Raw genomic sequence first — 17,294 nt, 5'->3', positions numbered from 1 at the left:
TTTAGCGGTACTCTCAACATCATCATGCTCTGCCATGAATGAAAAGAATATGTATCACACGCATTAGAGGGGTCTGGGAAGCAGTTAAATTTGGCGGTGCCAACAGTCACATCCAGAGACAAATTCTGGGTGCAGACTGAAAAGGGAAGACAAGGAACTAAGGGCAATGGGTAGATGGATGGGAACCCAAGAAGTGAACAGCAATACAGAACTATTACACACAAAAAATCTTCAAAAACAAAAACCTAGCACTTAACAGAAACTCAATAAACATACAGATAAAATTACACCTGGTGTACAGCTCAGTAATCTGTTTAGGGTTGATTCTGTGTCATAAGTTCAGCCATCGTAACAAAATGCTAGTTGAAAATATTCCAAGTGAACACATGCTTGCCTTTAATATAATTTATCTGAACATAATGGAACGTTCTGTAACCATAGTCACATGCTGGTGGCTCAGACAATCTTTACAGAATATGTCAAAATAAGGCTTGAGTGCCACACCATTCAGCACAACTGCTGACTACTCTCAAAACTAAAAAGGGATGAAAAGGCAAGAATACGAAGAAATTTTATAATTAAATATTTTAAAGTCTTAAAAATTTTTATTAATTTGTTAAGACATTCATCCTAGAGAAAGAAGCTTAAAGTACCAAAGCCATCGCTTGCCTCAAATTTTAGGAAACTAGTAATATATCTCTTGCTACTCCAGAAAGCATTATTTACAAGTCTGACGTAGCTAAGTGACTCACATTCTCAATGAACTGGGTATTGGACAGCATAAGGAAGTCGTTGAAGACATTATGCAGGCGACAATCTGTGGCTTTCGTTTCCCGGATTAGCCCATCCACTTGTTTCTTGATTTCATGGGTCCTAGAGATAGTCTGCTGTGAAAATTCCTGCAGAAACTGGAGTAACTATTTAAAAAATAAACGTAGAGTATCAATATTGTATGCATCTATTTTTTGTCTCAAAACAAAAAACCCCGATCCTTTCACGTGTTTGTGCACGCGCGCTGGAATGTACCAGGGATGCTGGTTTTGTGGGGCTAAGGCAAAGGGGCACGGAAGAACACTTAGAAAGCGCATCAAGCCAATGGCGAGTAGTGGGCACTCGCTACTTCTTTTCTGTAGGAATTTTAAGTCCTCTTTGGTCGTCATTTTACAGGAATTACAGACAATGGGTAAAATAACGAATCACTACTTTTTTAAAAGTCCTATTCATATGCGACTTTGAAGTCACAGTTCTGAACTTGAAGAAGCCCTCAAGGATAACCTCACGCCCAGCGCCCCACGGCCCCGGGTCCAGCCAGGAGCGGCCTCCCTGGTGCCACAACAACGCCGGAGGCAGGGATGGGCACATGCCCCGTCAGCTAGAGAAGGGCAGCACGAAGGGTTACGGCCCCGGGCCCTCTCCCTGACGCCCGGGCCCTGCTGGGGGGGGAAAGGGGGGCACGGGTTTTACTAAGACCGGGGCAGCGGGGCGGACTGGGTGGAGGGAGAATCGGGGTCCGGCCCTCCGGCTCGCAGGCCGGGCGTCCCCCCCGGCGGCCTCCCCCCGCGCGGTCCCTCTCGGCCCGGGGCCCGCCTCTCACGCCCGCGTCGGCCGCCAGCGACCAGGTCTGGCAGCTCCTGCGGATCTCCTCCACCGACCAGGGCCGCTGCCACGCGGGCTCGGGCTCGGGCGCCGGCTCCAGCGCGGGCGCCGTCGGGTCCATCTGCGGAAGGACAGGCGGAGGCTGAGCGCGGGCGGCGGCGGCCCGGCCCCCCGGCCCCCCGACCCCCCGGCCCCCCGGCCCCCCGGCCCCCCGGCCCCCCGGCCCCCCGGCCCCCCGGCCCCCCGGCCCCCCGGCTCCCCGGCTCCCCGGCTCCCCAGCCCGACCAGCCGCGGCCGCCCTCACCGTCCCCGCAGCGCAGACCGCGTCCGCCCCGGCCCGCCGGTCCCGGAAGCCGAGCCCCCAGCCTTGCTCCTCCGCACGTGACCATGGTTGGCTGCACGTGACCGGACCCTCACGTGACTGGGCTGCGGCGCCGGAAGGAAGCTGGGGGCGGCCGCTGGAGGGGTCCTTAGGCTGCTGGTAGCTGGGTTGGGGTCGGGAGTCGGGGTGGAGTGTCAGGAGTTGGGGTCGGGGGGCCGGGGCCCCGGGCGAGCTCTTGGGCGGGCGCGCCCAGGCGGCGCGGACCCCACGCTCCCAGGAGGCGTGGAGCCGCGGCCGCGGCTGCAGACGGGGTTGCAGGCAGAGGGAGGCGCCCCCTTGCGGGTCAGCGCACAGGCGCTCAGGCAATGGGGAATAGCCCATCTTTCTGACCACCGGCCGCCTTTTGATGGCGTGCTGGGTTTCAGCTCACTGCGCAGGACCTACTAAAATCCTTTGTTAGGTCTGATCAAGTAATGGGATGGATATCCCCTCCCCTGGGAAACTGACCTTTAGGTCATCTCCACGCGGCATACCCTTTCGCTTGGACCACCTTCCATTTGCTGAGATTAGTAATCCCCCTCCGGACTTGCCCTGGATCCCCAACGCCCAGCTGAAAAAGCCTGCTGAGTCCTTTAAAATCGGACTCCTCCTACCTGGGTGCTCCGGCCATTTGGGGACTCGGCCCATCTTGTTCCCAGATGATCTAATGAATTCATAATTTTTTACCACTTTCGGCCTGTGTGCACCTCTTTCAGTGACCCGAACACTTGACTCTCTGGGCATTGCACTCAGATTCAAGTCCAGTCTAATCATATGATAGACAAAACCCTGATATTCTGATCCCTGCCTGCGAATGCATCTTCACCTCTGATCTGGCCATCCTTCCTCACACTTATTTGACCTTCTCTTGGCTGAGTCCTTCCAGTGACAGACGAACTTACTTTTAATATCGATTTTTAGAGAGAGGGAGAGAGAGCAACATTGATTGGCTGCCTCCAGGATCAAGACTGCTACCTGGGCATGTGCCCTGCACCAGGGGATGCCCAACCAACGGAGCCACACAGGCCACCACTAACTATATCAACTCACTTTTAAAGATAAAGATCCCAACATCTCTCCATTCCTGTGTGCCCGGTGGCCCGTAATTTAACCTCGAGTGTTTTTTCCTCAGTAAAAATTACGATATTTGCTCAATAGCTAGCATGGTGCCTGTCATATGGTGACCATTAAACAATAGTAGCCACTCATGAGAGGACAGAATAAATGGTTAATGCAGAAAAGAGAAGTTGTAGGCGGGGGGGGGGGGGGGGGGGAGCAGGAAGAGGTAGGTTTTGTTGATTTTACTGGCTACAGTCCACTCTGCTGGTGTCCTTGGTTCCTTGCTTATCTGAACTATGCTGGCAGAACACAGTGGATCTTCCTCTGCCCTGTTCTCTTCTCCTTAACCCTTCCAATACACATAAAGACTGAGCCTGGCAAGGGTGTGGTTACTGGGTACTTCTTGGGCGGTGGTAGAATATTCAGTAAGGTAACTTTAAGATATAATATCTTTAATGTTACAACTAATTTAAAAAGAAATTCTGGCTGTTTGTTTCTTAGGAATCATTAAAAGATTGAGGATTCAAAGACTAAAGAATACTGGGTAGAAGGTCTAAACTTTAGACTCTAAAGCAGGGGTCTTCAAACTACGGCCCGCGGGCCACATGCAGCCTCCAGTGGAGTCTGATCCTGCCCGCCAGGTTTTTTGAGCAGTGAGCGCAGCCAAGGTGTTACAGTAGGAATTAGTAGTTCATATAGTCCGGCCCTCCAGCTCTCTGAGGGACCGTGATCTGGCCCCCACTTTAAAAAGTTTGAGGACCCCTGCTCTAAAGCATGGTTATGCATTTTTAAAAGGACATAAAAAGATTTCTTTTTCAATAGAAGGGTTAACTCCTGACTCCATCTTGTACTACGTCCTCCATTTTGTATAACTATGTCACTATGTAACTGGACCCTAGCCCTCACCCAACCAATCAGGATCAGCCAAAGCAGTGACCTCACCACCCCTATAAATCCTTTGTTCTAGAGAAACCCACAGTCTCCCTCTCTACTGCATCAGTGTACGTGAGATTGAGCTCAGGCTAGCTCAAAATAAAAAGGCTCCTTGCTTTTGCGTCAGACTCGGCTCCCTGGTGGTCCTTGTGGATCATGAAATCTGGACATAACAAATTATACACACAAAAAAAGAAGAGAAACCTTGCCATTTGCAACAAGAATAGAGCAGAATTGTATTACGCAAAATGAAAGAAGTCCAAGAGAAAAAAAGAAAAATATTTATGAACAAATGAACCAATAAGAACAAAACAGAAACAAACTCATAAATACAAAGAACAAACAGGTAATGCCAGATGGGATGAGCTTGGAGGTTGGTGAGAATGGTGAAAGGGACTAAACTCTGTGAAATGCCAGTTATAAAATAAGTCACAGGGATGTAATGTACAGCAAAGGGAATATAGTCAATAATGTCGTAATAGCTATGTATAGTGACAGATAGTTACTAGGCTTATAGTGGTGATCACTTTCTAAGGCATATACGTGTCTCATCACTATGTTGTACACCTGAAACAATACAATATTGTATGTCAACTATATTTTAAAAAATAAGTTTTTATAAAACATAGATGTTGCCACCTCTCCTGTGTCCACCTGATGGACTTTTTTGTTCTCACTTGTCATCTCTGAAGACTTCTCTGATTACCCTAAGTAAAGTTTGTGCCCCTCAGTTATTTTTTATACATTTGTAAAAATATTCATCATGAAGTATTACATTGTATTGTAATTTTTATATAGGTCTCCCCTTTGATAATAGCTAAAATTTATTAAGTGCTCAGCATTTATCGAACACCTTAATACATATTAATTTAATTCTCACAATGACTTCATGAAGTGGGCACCATTTTCCCCGTGTTATAGTTGAGAAAACTGAAGCATGGGGAAGTAAAGCAACTTACGGATTAGAAAACCAGTAAAGAATCAGAATAGGGAACCAACACAATTGACCACTATTTTACACTATGGCTAGATTTATACTGTGCTCTACATAATTGATTGCTTAGGTCCGTTGCTAGGTGAAATTTTTTTTACTTCTTTTAATATAGAGTTCAGTGATGCAGAGTCAGTCCCAGGAACTGTGTCAGGATGTAATAACCATTTGTGCTTTAGCCCAGTTCAAAAGTTCAGTTTTACCTGGAACGAGAAGGGTTTAGTTCAGCTTCCTAGAGGCCCCCAGCTCCATTTTAGATTGCTCTTCCCATGGTATCAACTCCATATTGCCATTTTAAAGTGTTTTTATTTATTTCAGAGAGAGGAAGTGAGGGGGGGCTAGAAATATCAATGATGAGAGAGAATAACTGATCAGCTGCCTTCTGTCCCATACTGGGGATCAAGCCCCCAACCCTGGCATGCACCCTAATGGGGAATCCAATGGTGACTTCCTGGTTCCTGGGTTGATCTCAACCACTGAGCACACCAGCTGGGCCACATTACTATTTTTTTACATTTCCTCTTTTTCATTGAGATTCTTTTTATTTATTTATTTATTTTTTTATTTTATTTTATTTATTTATTTTTTTTACGTCAGACGGGTCATGTGCCAAAGGCGTAACAAGATTAATGGGTGGCACACCTCACACAGCCGCGTGAACACCCAATCATCACGCTTATGAACTCCGAAAGGATCTGAGATTCTTTTTAGAAAGCATCAATGATTACTCATTGGAAAGAATCGTAGCTCCAACCATTAAAAAAGCAACACATGTCCTAGCTGGTATTGCTCAGTGGATAGAGCATCAGCCTGTGGACTGAAAGGTCCCAGGTTCAATTCTGGTCATGGGCATAAGCCCAGGTTGTGGGTTCAATCCCCAGTGGTGGGTGTGCAGGAGGCAGCCAATCAATGATTCTCATCATTGATGTTTCTCTCTCCCTTTTACTTCCTCTCTGAAATCAATCTATACTAATAAAAGGATAATATTCTAATTAGACTGGACATCTTCCAGATGTCCTTCCTGATAAAACCACGGTGGCAAGGGAAGAGGCAGTTAGGGGGCAATCAGGTCAGCAGGCAGAGATGGTTAGGGGCATTCCACTGCCAGGGAATTTTCCTAGTTTCTCACTAACCTGCCTCAGTAGCACAGGTGCTGCCATTAGGGGCTGAAATTGTTTCAATGCTGCTAACTTACAGCAGCCAGCCAAACGATTGCTTCTGTTTTCCTCTATGTCTGCCTTTAAATGGCCGGGGATTTTTGTGATCACTGAGGATTTAGATAATTGAATAGCATCTGAGAGCTCTAAAATGTAAGAACAGGCCCTGGCTGGTGGCTCAGTTGGTTGGAGCATCACATCATGCACCAAATGTTGCAGGTTTGATTCCTGCTCAGGACACATACGAGGTGGCAGCCCATCTCTTCTCTCTCTCTCTCTCTCTCTCTCTCTCTCTCTCTCTCTCTCTCTCTCTCTCTCTTCCCCACTTCCTAACTTCCTACCTCTGAAATCTATAAGCATATCCTCAGGTGACTATTAAGAAAAGCACACACAAAGTATAAGAACTGTGGTTTTTTTTATTTTATTTTATCTTTTATCAAGAATAAGTCAGGAATCCTCTCTACTTCCCTAGCATACCATAGGCATACGTGCTGTCAGTATAAATGTTAGCCACTACCCTTGGACCAAACTGCAAGCTCCAATTAGTGCACAGAGCTTTTCTTTTGAGCAGAAGTTGCCTGAGGCATTGGACGGTCCTCAATGGTTTATTTAAAGAGATAATTACACAATCTGCTTGATAGTGGCCTTTCTCGTCTTTTAGGTAAGATCCATAAGTAAACTAAACTAATTCAGCCTTTTTAAGAAGTATTTCCTTTAAGTCAATTTGAGAAATTAGGAGTAGGTGTGTTAATGTCAGGCAGTCTTGAGGGGTTTCTCAAGGACACAGGGAGGGGAGTAGCAGGGTTCAGAGCATTACAGTGAGCAATAGTCACATTAGGTGACAGGAGACAATAAAGAAGTTTGCAGGAAGGAGGTCAGGCTGCTAGCAGAGAAGTGCTGATTATCATGAGAGCTAAGTAAGGCTTCCCTTAGGGAAATAACCAACCTCTAAAAAACATCAAGAAGGACATGAATTTGGTGCAAAAGACCTGGCTTTCCAAACAACTCAGGTAGTTTCTTTAGCAATAAAACAAATAATATCTTTACCTCAAATAAGAAAGCTATTTATGAAAATGTAAACCTTTAAAAGATTGAAATATTGGTATAGATACATTGAGTTTGTATCAAAGCAAAATTAGAGAAAACATGATTTTTTAAAAGTACAAGATTATGACAAAATCTGGAGGATCATCTCTTGATTAAAGCCAACTGCAAACGTAGTCCTCCTATATAATAAAAGCCTAATATGCTAAGTGTCTGGACATCCAGTTGGCTGTTCAACCAATCAAAGCGTAGGGTAAAATCTTGCTAATGATATGCTAAGGCTGCTCAACTGCTTGCTATGGCATGCCCTGACCGCCAGGGGGCAAACTCTCTGACCAGTAGATTAGCTTGTTGCTGAGTTCCTGCTCATTAGGACTAAGTGAGACAGGCCGGACTCACCCTGGAGCCCTCCTGCAGTCCCTCCCTGGCTGGCCAACCTACTGCATCCCTCCCAGTCCCATCATGCACCAGTGGGGTCCCTTGGTCTGGTCTGCATCCTCTCCCAATCTGGGACCCCTCAGGGGATGTCAGAGAGCCAGTTTCAGCCTGAGGGCAGAACGACTGGTTGCTATGATGCACACTGACCACCAGGGGGCAGACGCTCAATGCAGAAGCTGCCCCTGGTGATCAGTGTGCTTCCACAGAGGGAGCCCTGCTCAGCTAGAAGCCAGGCTCATGGTTGGCAAGCACAGCTGTGCTAAGGATGTCTGACTGCTGGCTTAGGCCCGCTCCCCACAGGGAGCTGTCAGTTGGAAATTCTCTGAGGGCTCCTGGACTGCGAGAGGGCGCAAGCCGGGCAGAAGGACCCCCTGAGTGCATTGGGCCTCTAGTATAATAACAATAAGGCTTCCACAGAATGAGGCACATAACCCATTATTGCCTCTTCTACTTGCTGTAGTAGATTGCAGTGGCCACAATGACTCTCACAGAGGGAGGGAGACCTTTGGCCACTAGATCTAATTGCTGACTATGTATCTAATGGGCCTACGTTGTCTTCCAGGTCATTGAGTCAAGACACCTAAGGCATTTCCTTCTTTTTCATGGACAAAAAGGAAAAGGGCAATTGATAATTAGGATGTCCTAAAGCAGGAGGATCATAAAGACTGCCTGTTTATTTCATTGAAGGCTTTCCGGGATTCCCCTGTCCATGTGAGGGCTCTGTCTCTTCAGCCTCGAGAAGGGAGTATACAGGCTGAGACATGATGAAAAAATTAGGAATCCAGTTCCTACAATAACTTGCCAAATCTAGGAATCCTCTGAGTTTCCTTTTAGTCTTCAGAATCAGAAAAGTGAAAGTGCCCTGAATCCTATGAGAATCCTAGAGGAGACCTTTATTAGTATCTAAATGTCCCAGATATTTAACCCACGTTTTACATAACTGCGGTTTCTCTTTAGATACTGTATTCCTTTTTTTACTAGCTCCCAAAGGAGGTGCAGGCTCTCTTGAAGTGATCCTTCCTCAGAAAGTAAGCAGAGGAGGAGGTCATTCACATATTTTAAAAGAGTAAACTGGTTGCCCAGCCAGTGTGACTCAGTGGTTGAGAATTGACCCACGAACCAAGAAGTTCCATTCCCAGTCAGGGCACATACCTGGGTTGTGGGCTTGTTCTTCAGTAGGTTGCATGCAGGAGGCAGCCAATCAATGATTCTCTTTTATCATTGATGTTTCTATCCACCTCTCCCTCTCTCTTCCTCCTCTGAAATCAATAAAAACATATTTTTACAAAAGAGACAGTGAGCGGGTAAAGGAATTCTATATTGGCAGTATCTGCCTGTAAAATTTGGGGAAAGTAAGTTGGGTTTTCAGGAAGGCATTACTGAAATGTCCAAGAACAAGGCAATGTCCAAGAACATTGCTGTAATTCTGACATGAAAGCAAGTAAGAATTGGCTTTCAGGATCAACAGGGGTGCTAACCAAAGCACTACAAAGATCTCTCCCTGAATGTGACTCAGGGGTCGAGTGTTGGCCCATGAACCAGGAGCTCACAGTTAAATTCCTGCTCAGGGCACATGCCCCGGTTGTGGGGTCTATCTCTAGTAGGGGGCGTGCAGGAGGCAGCCAACCAATTATCCTCTCTCATCATTGACGTTTCTCTTTCTCTCTCCCTTCCTCTCTGAAATATATATATATATATTTTAAATCTATACCTGAAAAGAATTTACTTTCTAGTGGTATGGCTGAGTAAGAGTAAGGTTATGTACGACTGGATACCAATACATGATTACATTATTTGTACAGGTAGTTCTTGGATCTTGAACAAATCTTCATCCCCTTCCTTGAGGCTTTTTAAATACGGAGACTATGATATGAGTATTACCAGGGCTCCTGCAAGGAATGATGAGGCCTTGTTTGCAATATTCCTCAATTACAGATTTCATTCCTTCAATGGCCTCTGCATTGGTTTATTTTTGTCAATAGTAAAGTTTTTTTTTGAGCAAAGTTTATTTGAAATGGAATCTAAAAGAGAGCTTGGCTAGCCCTAACTGATTTGGCTCAGTGGATAGAGTGCCGGCCTGAGGACAGAAGGTCAAAGGCATGTACCTTGGTTGCAGCACATCCCCAGTAGGTGGCGTGCAAGAGGCATCTGTTCGATATTTCTCTCATCAATGTTTCTAACTTTCTATCCCTTTCTCTTCCTCTCTGTAAAAAATCAAATAAAATATTTTTTAAATAAATAAAGAAGAAATAAAAGAGAGGTTGGCTAAGTCAAAGTTTGGCTAAAAAAACTGAAATAGCTTTGGACAAGTCCTCTTGGGGGTCATTAGTTAGAAGTTCAAGATGTAAGAATATCCCTTCCCCCCTTTCTAAAATGTTTTATTAATTTTTTTTTTTTTTAGAGGGAGGAAGGGAGAGGGAGAGACAGAAACATCAATGAGAGAAACCTCAGTGATTGTCTGCCCCCTGCATATCCCTCACTGAGAAGCGGGCCCTTAACCTGGGCATGTGCCCTGACCAGGAATCAAACTGGTGACTCCTGGTTCTGAGTCAGTGCTCAACTGCTGAGTCACGCAGGCTGGGATATTTTGAGAGAAGCAAATTTGGGCCTTGTGAGCTTCAAGAAAGTCATATCCTAGGAGATGAATAGGGGCAGAGTGAACCCAAAGAAACTGCTAATTTCCTTGTATAGGTCCGAGATAAAAAGAAATTTGAAGGGATTCGGAGAATCATGGATTGATGGACAGCTCGCACTATTTGTGTGGTTTAGTACTTTGAGGAAGAGGAATGAGGAGACGGATTTCTTGGCTCTAGAGTCTACAAGGGCTCTGGTTACCACATTCCAGTAGTTATGTCAATTCCTCCTCAGGGACTAGTGAGAAGCGCAACAGAAATCCCTCTTTGATCCTCAGAGCAACCCCATTGCTGAAAAAACAGGTTGGAGTCCTTGAGGATTCACAAATTTTAGGGGTTCTTGGACTTTGTAATTGCCTTTTAAGATTTAAACAATCTTTTCCCAAATGTCCAGGCTGTTTGCAGTTACTGTAAAACCCTTTGTTGCTTTGCATTAGGGTCTTGAAAGGTATATTTAACTGTCAATTGCTGTATTTATAGGCTCATTTCTTGTGTTGCGTGAATTTGGGCATTTAGGGCTTGTGTAGTTTTCTCTTTGGTATCTTTTTGGATAGCGTGGGACAGCTGCTCAGGATAGTTTACTAAGTCATGGGTTTGCATAGTGGCCCAATTAAGTTTTAATATTTTAATCTGTTGTTCAACTTTGTTTTGCAAACCTTCAACAAAGGCTGGATTAAAGAGTCTTGAAGTGTCATTATTGACTTCATTTATGCTAAACTACTGTTTAAAAACATTTTTGAGCCTAACATCATAATCCAAAACAATTTCATTGGGTTATTGTTTTTTTAAAATACATTTTAAAATTTTCTTCTAATCAATAACTCAAGAAAAAGCATTGATTATCTAGCCCAGCTGGTGTTGCTCATTGTTTGAGCTTAGACCCATGAGTCAATTTCTGGTCAGGGCACATGCTCAGGTTGTGGGCTCAATCCCCAGCAGGGGGCAGCAGATGAATGATTCTCTCTCATATTGATGTCTCTCTCTCTCTCTCTCTCTCTCTCTCTCTCTCTCTCTATATATATATATATATATATATATATATATATATATACACACACACACACACACACACATAAATATGTATTTCTCTTTCTCTGAAATCAATAAAAACATTTTTAAAGCCTTGGGTATCTTTTTATGGAAGACATTTAGCTAGTTTTATGGCTTTTTGTCCTCAATGAGAAAAGTTTCTCATAAAGTTTTGCCATCCTGCCTTGTTCAGTCATTCTCTGGCATGTCTTCTCCTGTGAACATATGAATAAGCTTCTAGAAGTCAGATAACCCTGGCTCCTATGTTGGAGTAGTGAGCAGACATTCTATAGCAAACCCAATGAGGTCCTATTTGAGATTAGGGAAATCTTTAATAATGGTATGGAGCTCAGCTTAATTTTATGGGGTATAAAAAATAAGGGGTTATTGTCCTGAATCAGGCTCACCTGACATTTTAATTTTATTTTTTAAATTAAATTATTATCTGTGTACATATCTTACCATTGCCTCCCCCACCATACATACCCTCCCTCCCCAGAGTTTTGTGTCCATTGATTGTACTTATATGCATGTATACAAGTCCTTTGGTTGATCTATTATCTCCCCACATTTTAATTTTAAATAGAGGGTGCATATAATGGAGCCTCAGGCTTATTGTTATAAAAGGGAATTGAATTGAGCAAGTAAAGGGTAAAGAGGGAGAGGACAGGTAGACAGTGAAGGAATGAGAGGTGCAGATAATAAGACATAAAGCTTTGGAGGCCATGAAATGCCATTAAAATAAGCTTCCCATCAGATTGCTTAGTTTTGCAGTCTTTTTCTAACTGATGGCTCAAATAGACTAATTTGGGGATTTGAATAAAGAGCCTTAAGTTGTCCAGTTCAACTGTAGTCATCCTAGGCAATTGTGGTCCAGTGAGATAGAAATTTGCAGGATAAGAACCCAGGATTTTTGTACACAAATATTACAGTGGGAGTTCCATATAGTGGCAATTGAACAGCCATTTCCTTAGAAAGTGAAATTCTTTTTAAAAAAAAATATATTTTATTGATTTTTCACAGAGGAAGAGAGAGGGATAGAGAGCCAGAAACATCAATGAGAGAGAATCATCGATCAGCTGCCTCTTGCACACCCCCTACTGGGGATGTGCCCGCAACTAAGGTACATGCCCTTGCCCGGAATCGAACCCGGGACCTTTCAGTCCGCAGGCTGACGCTCTATCCACTGAGCCAAACCGGTCCCGGCAGAAAGTGAAATTCTTATGTTTCAAAAGAGTGATTACTCACCAAACAGGCATTTTATTTTATTTTATTTATTTATTTATTTTATTATTATAATATTATTATTATTTTTTTCCAAACAGGCATTTTAAGTCTCACAGACAAAGAGCTGGCAGCAGAGGATGCCCAAATAGAGACTGAACCCCAACCGAGGCGGGAGGTTTGGGTCCAGGAGGACTTACTACAACAATCAGGACCACTGAGGAGATGGTAAAGTGCAATGGACACATGTGGGTACCTTACTCGAAGTACTGGACAAGGAGCAAGGTCACTCTAGAATTTAGGGGTGTCGAACTCAATCAGAGAAGGGGCCAAAATCTAAAATCCAGCCTAAATCGCGGGCCGAATGATTTACTGAACAGTCATAAACTGACAATGTCATAAACTGACAGCGGAGTGCAGTGATGACAGCGTGGTGCGGGCCACATTGCAAGGCCTGGCGGGCTGGATTTGGCCCGCGGGCCTTGTGTTTGACACATGTGCTCTAGATCCTACTTCTGACACCATGTAATTGTTAACAGAGAGAAGGGGCTTTATCTCTCCTCAGTTGCTAGTGGGGGTGGAATTTCTGCAATATCCCAAGAAGAGGAATTTTCTGAGACTCACAGGAGATTTTTATTTGGGTGGAATTAAATCCCTGAGTTTCCAAGGTCCCATTTCCCTTAGTCCAGTCATAGAAGTGTAGCTAGGGTTTCAGCAGAACGACACTCAGAGCCAGTGTCCGAAGTTTCCTCACCATGTGGGAGCCGAGTCCAGTCTAGTATCAAGCCAGCTTAGTGTTCCACTTCACCTTCAGGTGGGAACGTATGCACAGGTGACTGGGGTCCCTCAGCCAGAGAACTGGACTTATATGGGTTGCCCACAGTTCTCACTAAGTTTGACCGAGCATAAAATCAAAGACAAAGGACAAACATTAAATGCACAAATCACACCGTTTATTTGCCAGAGTCCTGGTGGTTTCCAGAAGCCTAGGCAGGTCACCTGGAGATCCACGCCGACAGACATGCACTCTGGATGGGACAACGCTGCAGAGCTTTGGTCACAACCGAGGCCTCAGAGGTTCGGCTCCCAGGCAGAGTGACAGCGCACCGGGCAGAGCTTCGGACAGGAGCAGGAAGGGAGCGGCCAGCGGTGTAGGAGCCTTCAGGTGTCTCTGACCGGTCCTCCAGGTCCACTTCTTTTATGGCCAATTCTGGGCGTTCCCTCGTTCCTCCTGGGTGTCACCAGTGAGTCTTCAGTGTGTCTTATCGGGGGTCTCTCAGGTAGCATTACTTAATGCTCTGTCATACTTGTTTACAACTTAAGGGATTAACACATGTTGTTGCCGAAACCGGTTTGGCTCAGTGGATAGAGCATCGGCCTGCAGACTGAAAGGTCCCGGGTTCGATTCCGGTCAAGGGCATGTATCTTGGTTGCGGGCACATCCCCTGTGGGGGTTGTGCAAGAGACAGCTGATCGGTGATTCTTTCTCATCGATGTTTCTGACTCTCTATCCCTCTCTGTAAAAAATCAATAAAATATATTTTTAAAAACAAACACACACACACACACACACACACACACACACACACAAACACATGTTGTTTACAACTAAAAAGATTAACACATGTTAGGGTGTTCACATACAGTCAGGGTTACAACTTCAAAATAACTTCAAAATATGCACTCTAAGTTTCAAAACGGAGTTAGTTATGCTAAGTACTCATCACACAAATATAGATCACACATCACACTAATATGACTATAACACTTAGCTTGTGTTTCCCTCTGCAACCCATTAGTCCATCACCATGGGGCATACAGGCGAATGCAAGGAAGCAGGAACGAGATCCCTGCTGGCCAAGAGCCACACCAGGAGCAACAAGAGCCAAGGGTCCAGAGTCATGAGCCAAGGGCAGCAAGAGTAACAAAGGAGAGCGCTTGTCTCAGAGATGTTTTCCCAAATTTTTATGCCCTTGCAGTGGCCACACCCATTCTGACCAATGATCTCCGTTCCCAGGGATCTTTGATGGAAGGCAAGCACCTTCCCTATGTCTCCCCAGATTTACTAGGCCAGCGGCTAGCTTCCTTTATGCATCCCCTTCCCCTGTGTTTGCGGGGAACAGACCAGTGGATCCCTGGGGAATGCAAAGCTGCCGCCTCCCGGTGAAGCTGCCCAATGGCAGGCCAGTCGCGTCCGGTCTCCCCCTTCGCTCCTCTCCGATGATTAATAACTGGCTAATCACAACGGTATCATAATGCCGATCGATTTTGATAGAGAACTGTAAGGTACATAGAGCTTTATCTGGGAGTATTTAAAAATTGCAATTCTGGACACAAACTTGGAAAGAAACCCAACCGTGTTCCAAGGGGAGAAAGAAAGAAACTGGGGAGTGTGAAGACAGAAAAATGGGGACTTCCGAAGGAGAACTGTTTTGAAACAAGCTGTTTTGAAAGAGCTGTGATTGGTGCCAACAAGCAAACTGACACTGTGCTATTCGGATTGATTGCTGTGTCTATTGCCAGGTGAAATGTTATGTATTTTAATACAGAGTGCGGTGATGCACACTCGGTCCAAGGACGATATCCATCTGTGGCAATCTGTGCTTTAGCCCAGTTCAAAAGTTTAGTCTCTTGCGGAGGATGTGTGTCAGCTCAGAGTGATTGCTCTTCCAACAATATTAACTGCATTTTGCTACGTTTCTTTCACAGCTTGCTCCTAATGTGAATCAGTCCAACTATGCACTTTCTCCTTTTCTGCACCCAGGTTACTGAAGGAAATCACTAAAATCCATGTCCTACAAACTCAGCTAGACCTGCAGCACTAATTAGCGGTCCTTTTACTTATCTTTCATCTTTATACTTATCCTTGGTGAGCTTCACATTGTCCAAACTATCCCTCTCACCTCCCTCACCAGCGAGAACCGAACCGGCTTTCCTTTCCTGCTTCATACTTACAATGCTTCTATGCCTGTATTTTGTGCAGTTTGTTATTTGCACACCACTGAATTCGGCTGGCAAACTTAAGCAAAATAGAATTTTTGGGAAAGATACTGCAGAGATCAAAGAACTGAGTAAAAGCTAAGCAAACAGGTCTTGGGAAGAGCATAAACCAGAAGGACCCAGGACAGCCTCCTCTGAGCTACTGCCATCACAATGACTCAGCTTTCAACCTTTCCCTTGTTATGTTTGCGGGGGCTGACCGGCAACCCTGAATGACGGAGGAACGATGATTCCGACACATGTTTCTGTGAAAAAGAGGCTAAGGCACTACTTGGCTATCGCCACCAAGTAGCACTGCTCGCCTGCTTGAACTAAAATTAACCTCTAGATACAATCAGCCGGGTGAGCATCCTTGAGAAAGCACATGCTTCTACAAGGTTGGGTCTAAAGACTAAAATAGAGATTCCAGCAAAACACCCTGGGGGATGGGACTTGTTTGGAAAAGTCAAGGCTGGGGCTGCCGCCCCGACCTTTCGGAGAATCCTTGTTACAGACCTTCCAGCCAAGTTCCCTGCTTCCCCACATCCTTTCTCTGCTGAAATTTCAAATTCTTGAGATAAATAGGACCTGATTGATTCCCTTAGGTTTCTGCTTCTTTAACTGGCACCTCTATCAAGGCCTCACAGAACTGCCATACAAGAGGGTCTAAAAACAGAAATTGAGTCCTGTTAACCAAAAGAGGAAGAGATATTAGGCAAACATAAGCAATAGCCTACATGCTCCTTCAGCCCCTTTCTTCCAGTCTCTGGAACAGCTATCCCCACTGGTGCCCCAGGTTGGTCACCGCCATATTCTTGATTGAACACACCCTGCCTCCCTGGGGGTGGTGCTGTCCTTAATGCCCCTTCCTCTGTGCTCAGTCTTGGTCTCTTTACTAACACTTCTTCCATAAACTTTGAAAAGGCTTTTGAGTCATACTTCTTATCAAATTTGTTCATGTTATTTATTTGTTTGTTTATTTGTTAATTCTCACCAGAGGATATTTTTTTCATGGCTTTTCAGAGAGAGTGGAAGGGAGGGAGAGAGGGGGTAAGGGAGAGACAAAAAAACACCAATGAGAGAGACACACATCTACTGGTTGCCTCCCATACCCGCCCCAACATGGGGGTAAGGAGCGAACATGTAACGCAGGTATGTGCCCTTGACCAGAAATCAAAACCGGGACCCTTCAGTGCCAGGGCCGATGCTCTAACCACTGAACAACACTGGCCAGGGCTGTTAGAGAGTGGGAATTTTTGAGCATGCTTCCTCCTAGCTGACTTGGCCATAAATCCCAGCTGCAACTAACAAATAACCTTACAGGATAAATTATTGTCAGTTTTCTTGAGAACAGGATGCCAGTAAGCCTTACAAGATAGATCATTGTCAACTTTCCTGATAACGGGATGCAGTTACTTACTCCACCAGCCGCCAGGACCCTGTAAATTACATGCTGACGTTACTTAAGAAAAATTACTTTGTTTTAAATTTTTTAAAAATATATATTTTATTGATTTTTTTACAGAGAGGAAGGGAGAGGGACAGAGAGTTAGAAACATCATTGAGAGAGAAACATCCATCAGCTGCCTCCTGCACACCTCCCATTGGGGATGTTCCCACAACCAAGGTACATGCTCTTGACCGGAATCGAACCTGGGACCTTTCAGTCCGCAGAGCCAAACTGGTCAGGGCTCTTTTAAATTGTTGTAAATGGGATGTAGTGAATGTGTTTAAAAACAGTCGTTCACAAAGGGTTGGGGCTGCTCTCTGGACTCCGTGTGTGGAGAAAGGCAGAGCAGTCAGCCGGCCAGCAATTAAAGGCTCCCTAAATTTTAATTTGGTCTGGACTC

At 45.0% G+C, this 17,294-nt stretch overlaps 1 protein-coding gene across 3 annotated transcripts in view; it reads right to left on the bottom strand.

Annotated features, from left to right (window-relative positions):
• LOC311632833 (WASH complex subunit 2-like) overlaps positions 1-2,005 on the bottom strand; it is a 45,994-nt gene extending 43,989 nt beyond the window's left edge. For all 3 annotated transcript variants that reach the window (XM_084904720.1, XM_084904721.1, XM_084904722.1), the window contains exons 1-3: positions 1,901-2,005; positions 1,595-1,717; positions 753-917 (exon numbers count right to left, since the gene is read on the bottom strand). In XM_084904720.1, the coding sequence (XP_084760846.1) occupies positions 753-917; positions 1,595-1,717 (288 nt within the window). In that variant the 5' untranslated portion in view covers positions 1,901-2,005. The remainder of the gene's footprint in view (positions 1-752; positions 918-1,594; positions 1,718-1,900) is intronic.
• Between the last annotated feature and the right edge of the window lie 15,289 nt (positions 2,006-17,294).

This window comes from Pipistrellus hanaki (assembly GCF_964339955.1).
Source record: "Pipistrellus hanaki genome assembly, chromosome: 14".
Classification (NCBI taxonomy): Eukaryota; Metazoa; Chordata; class Mammalia; order Chiroptera; family Vespertilionidae; genus Pipistrellus; species Pipistrellus hanaki.
This window is presented reverse-complemented; position numbering and strand designations above follow the sequence as displayed.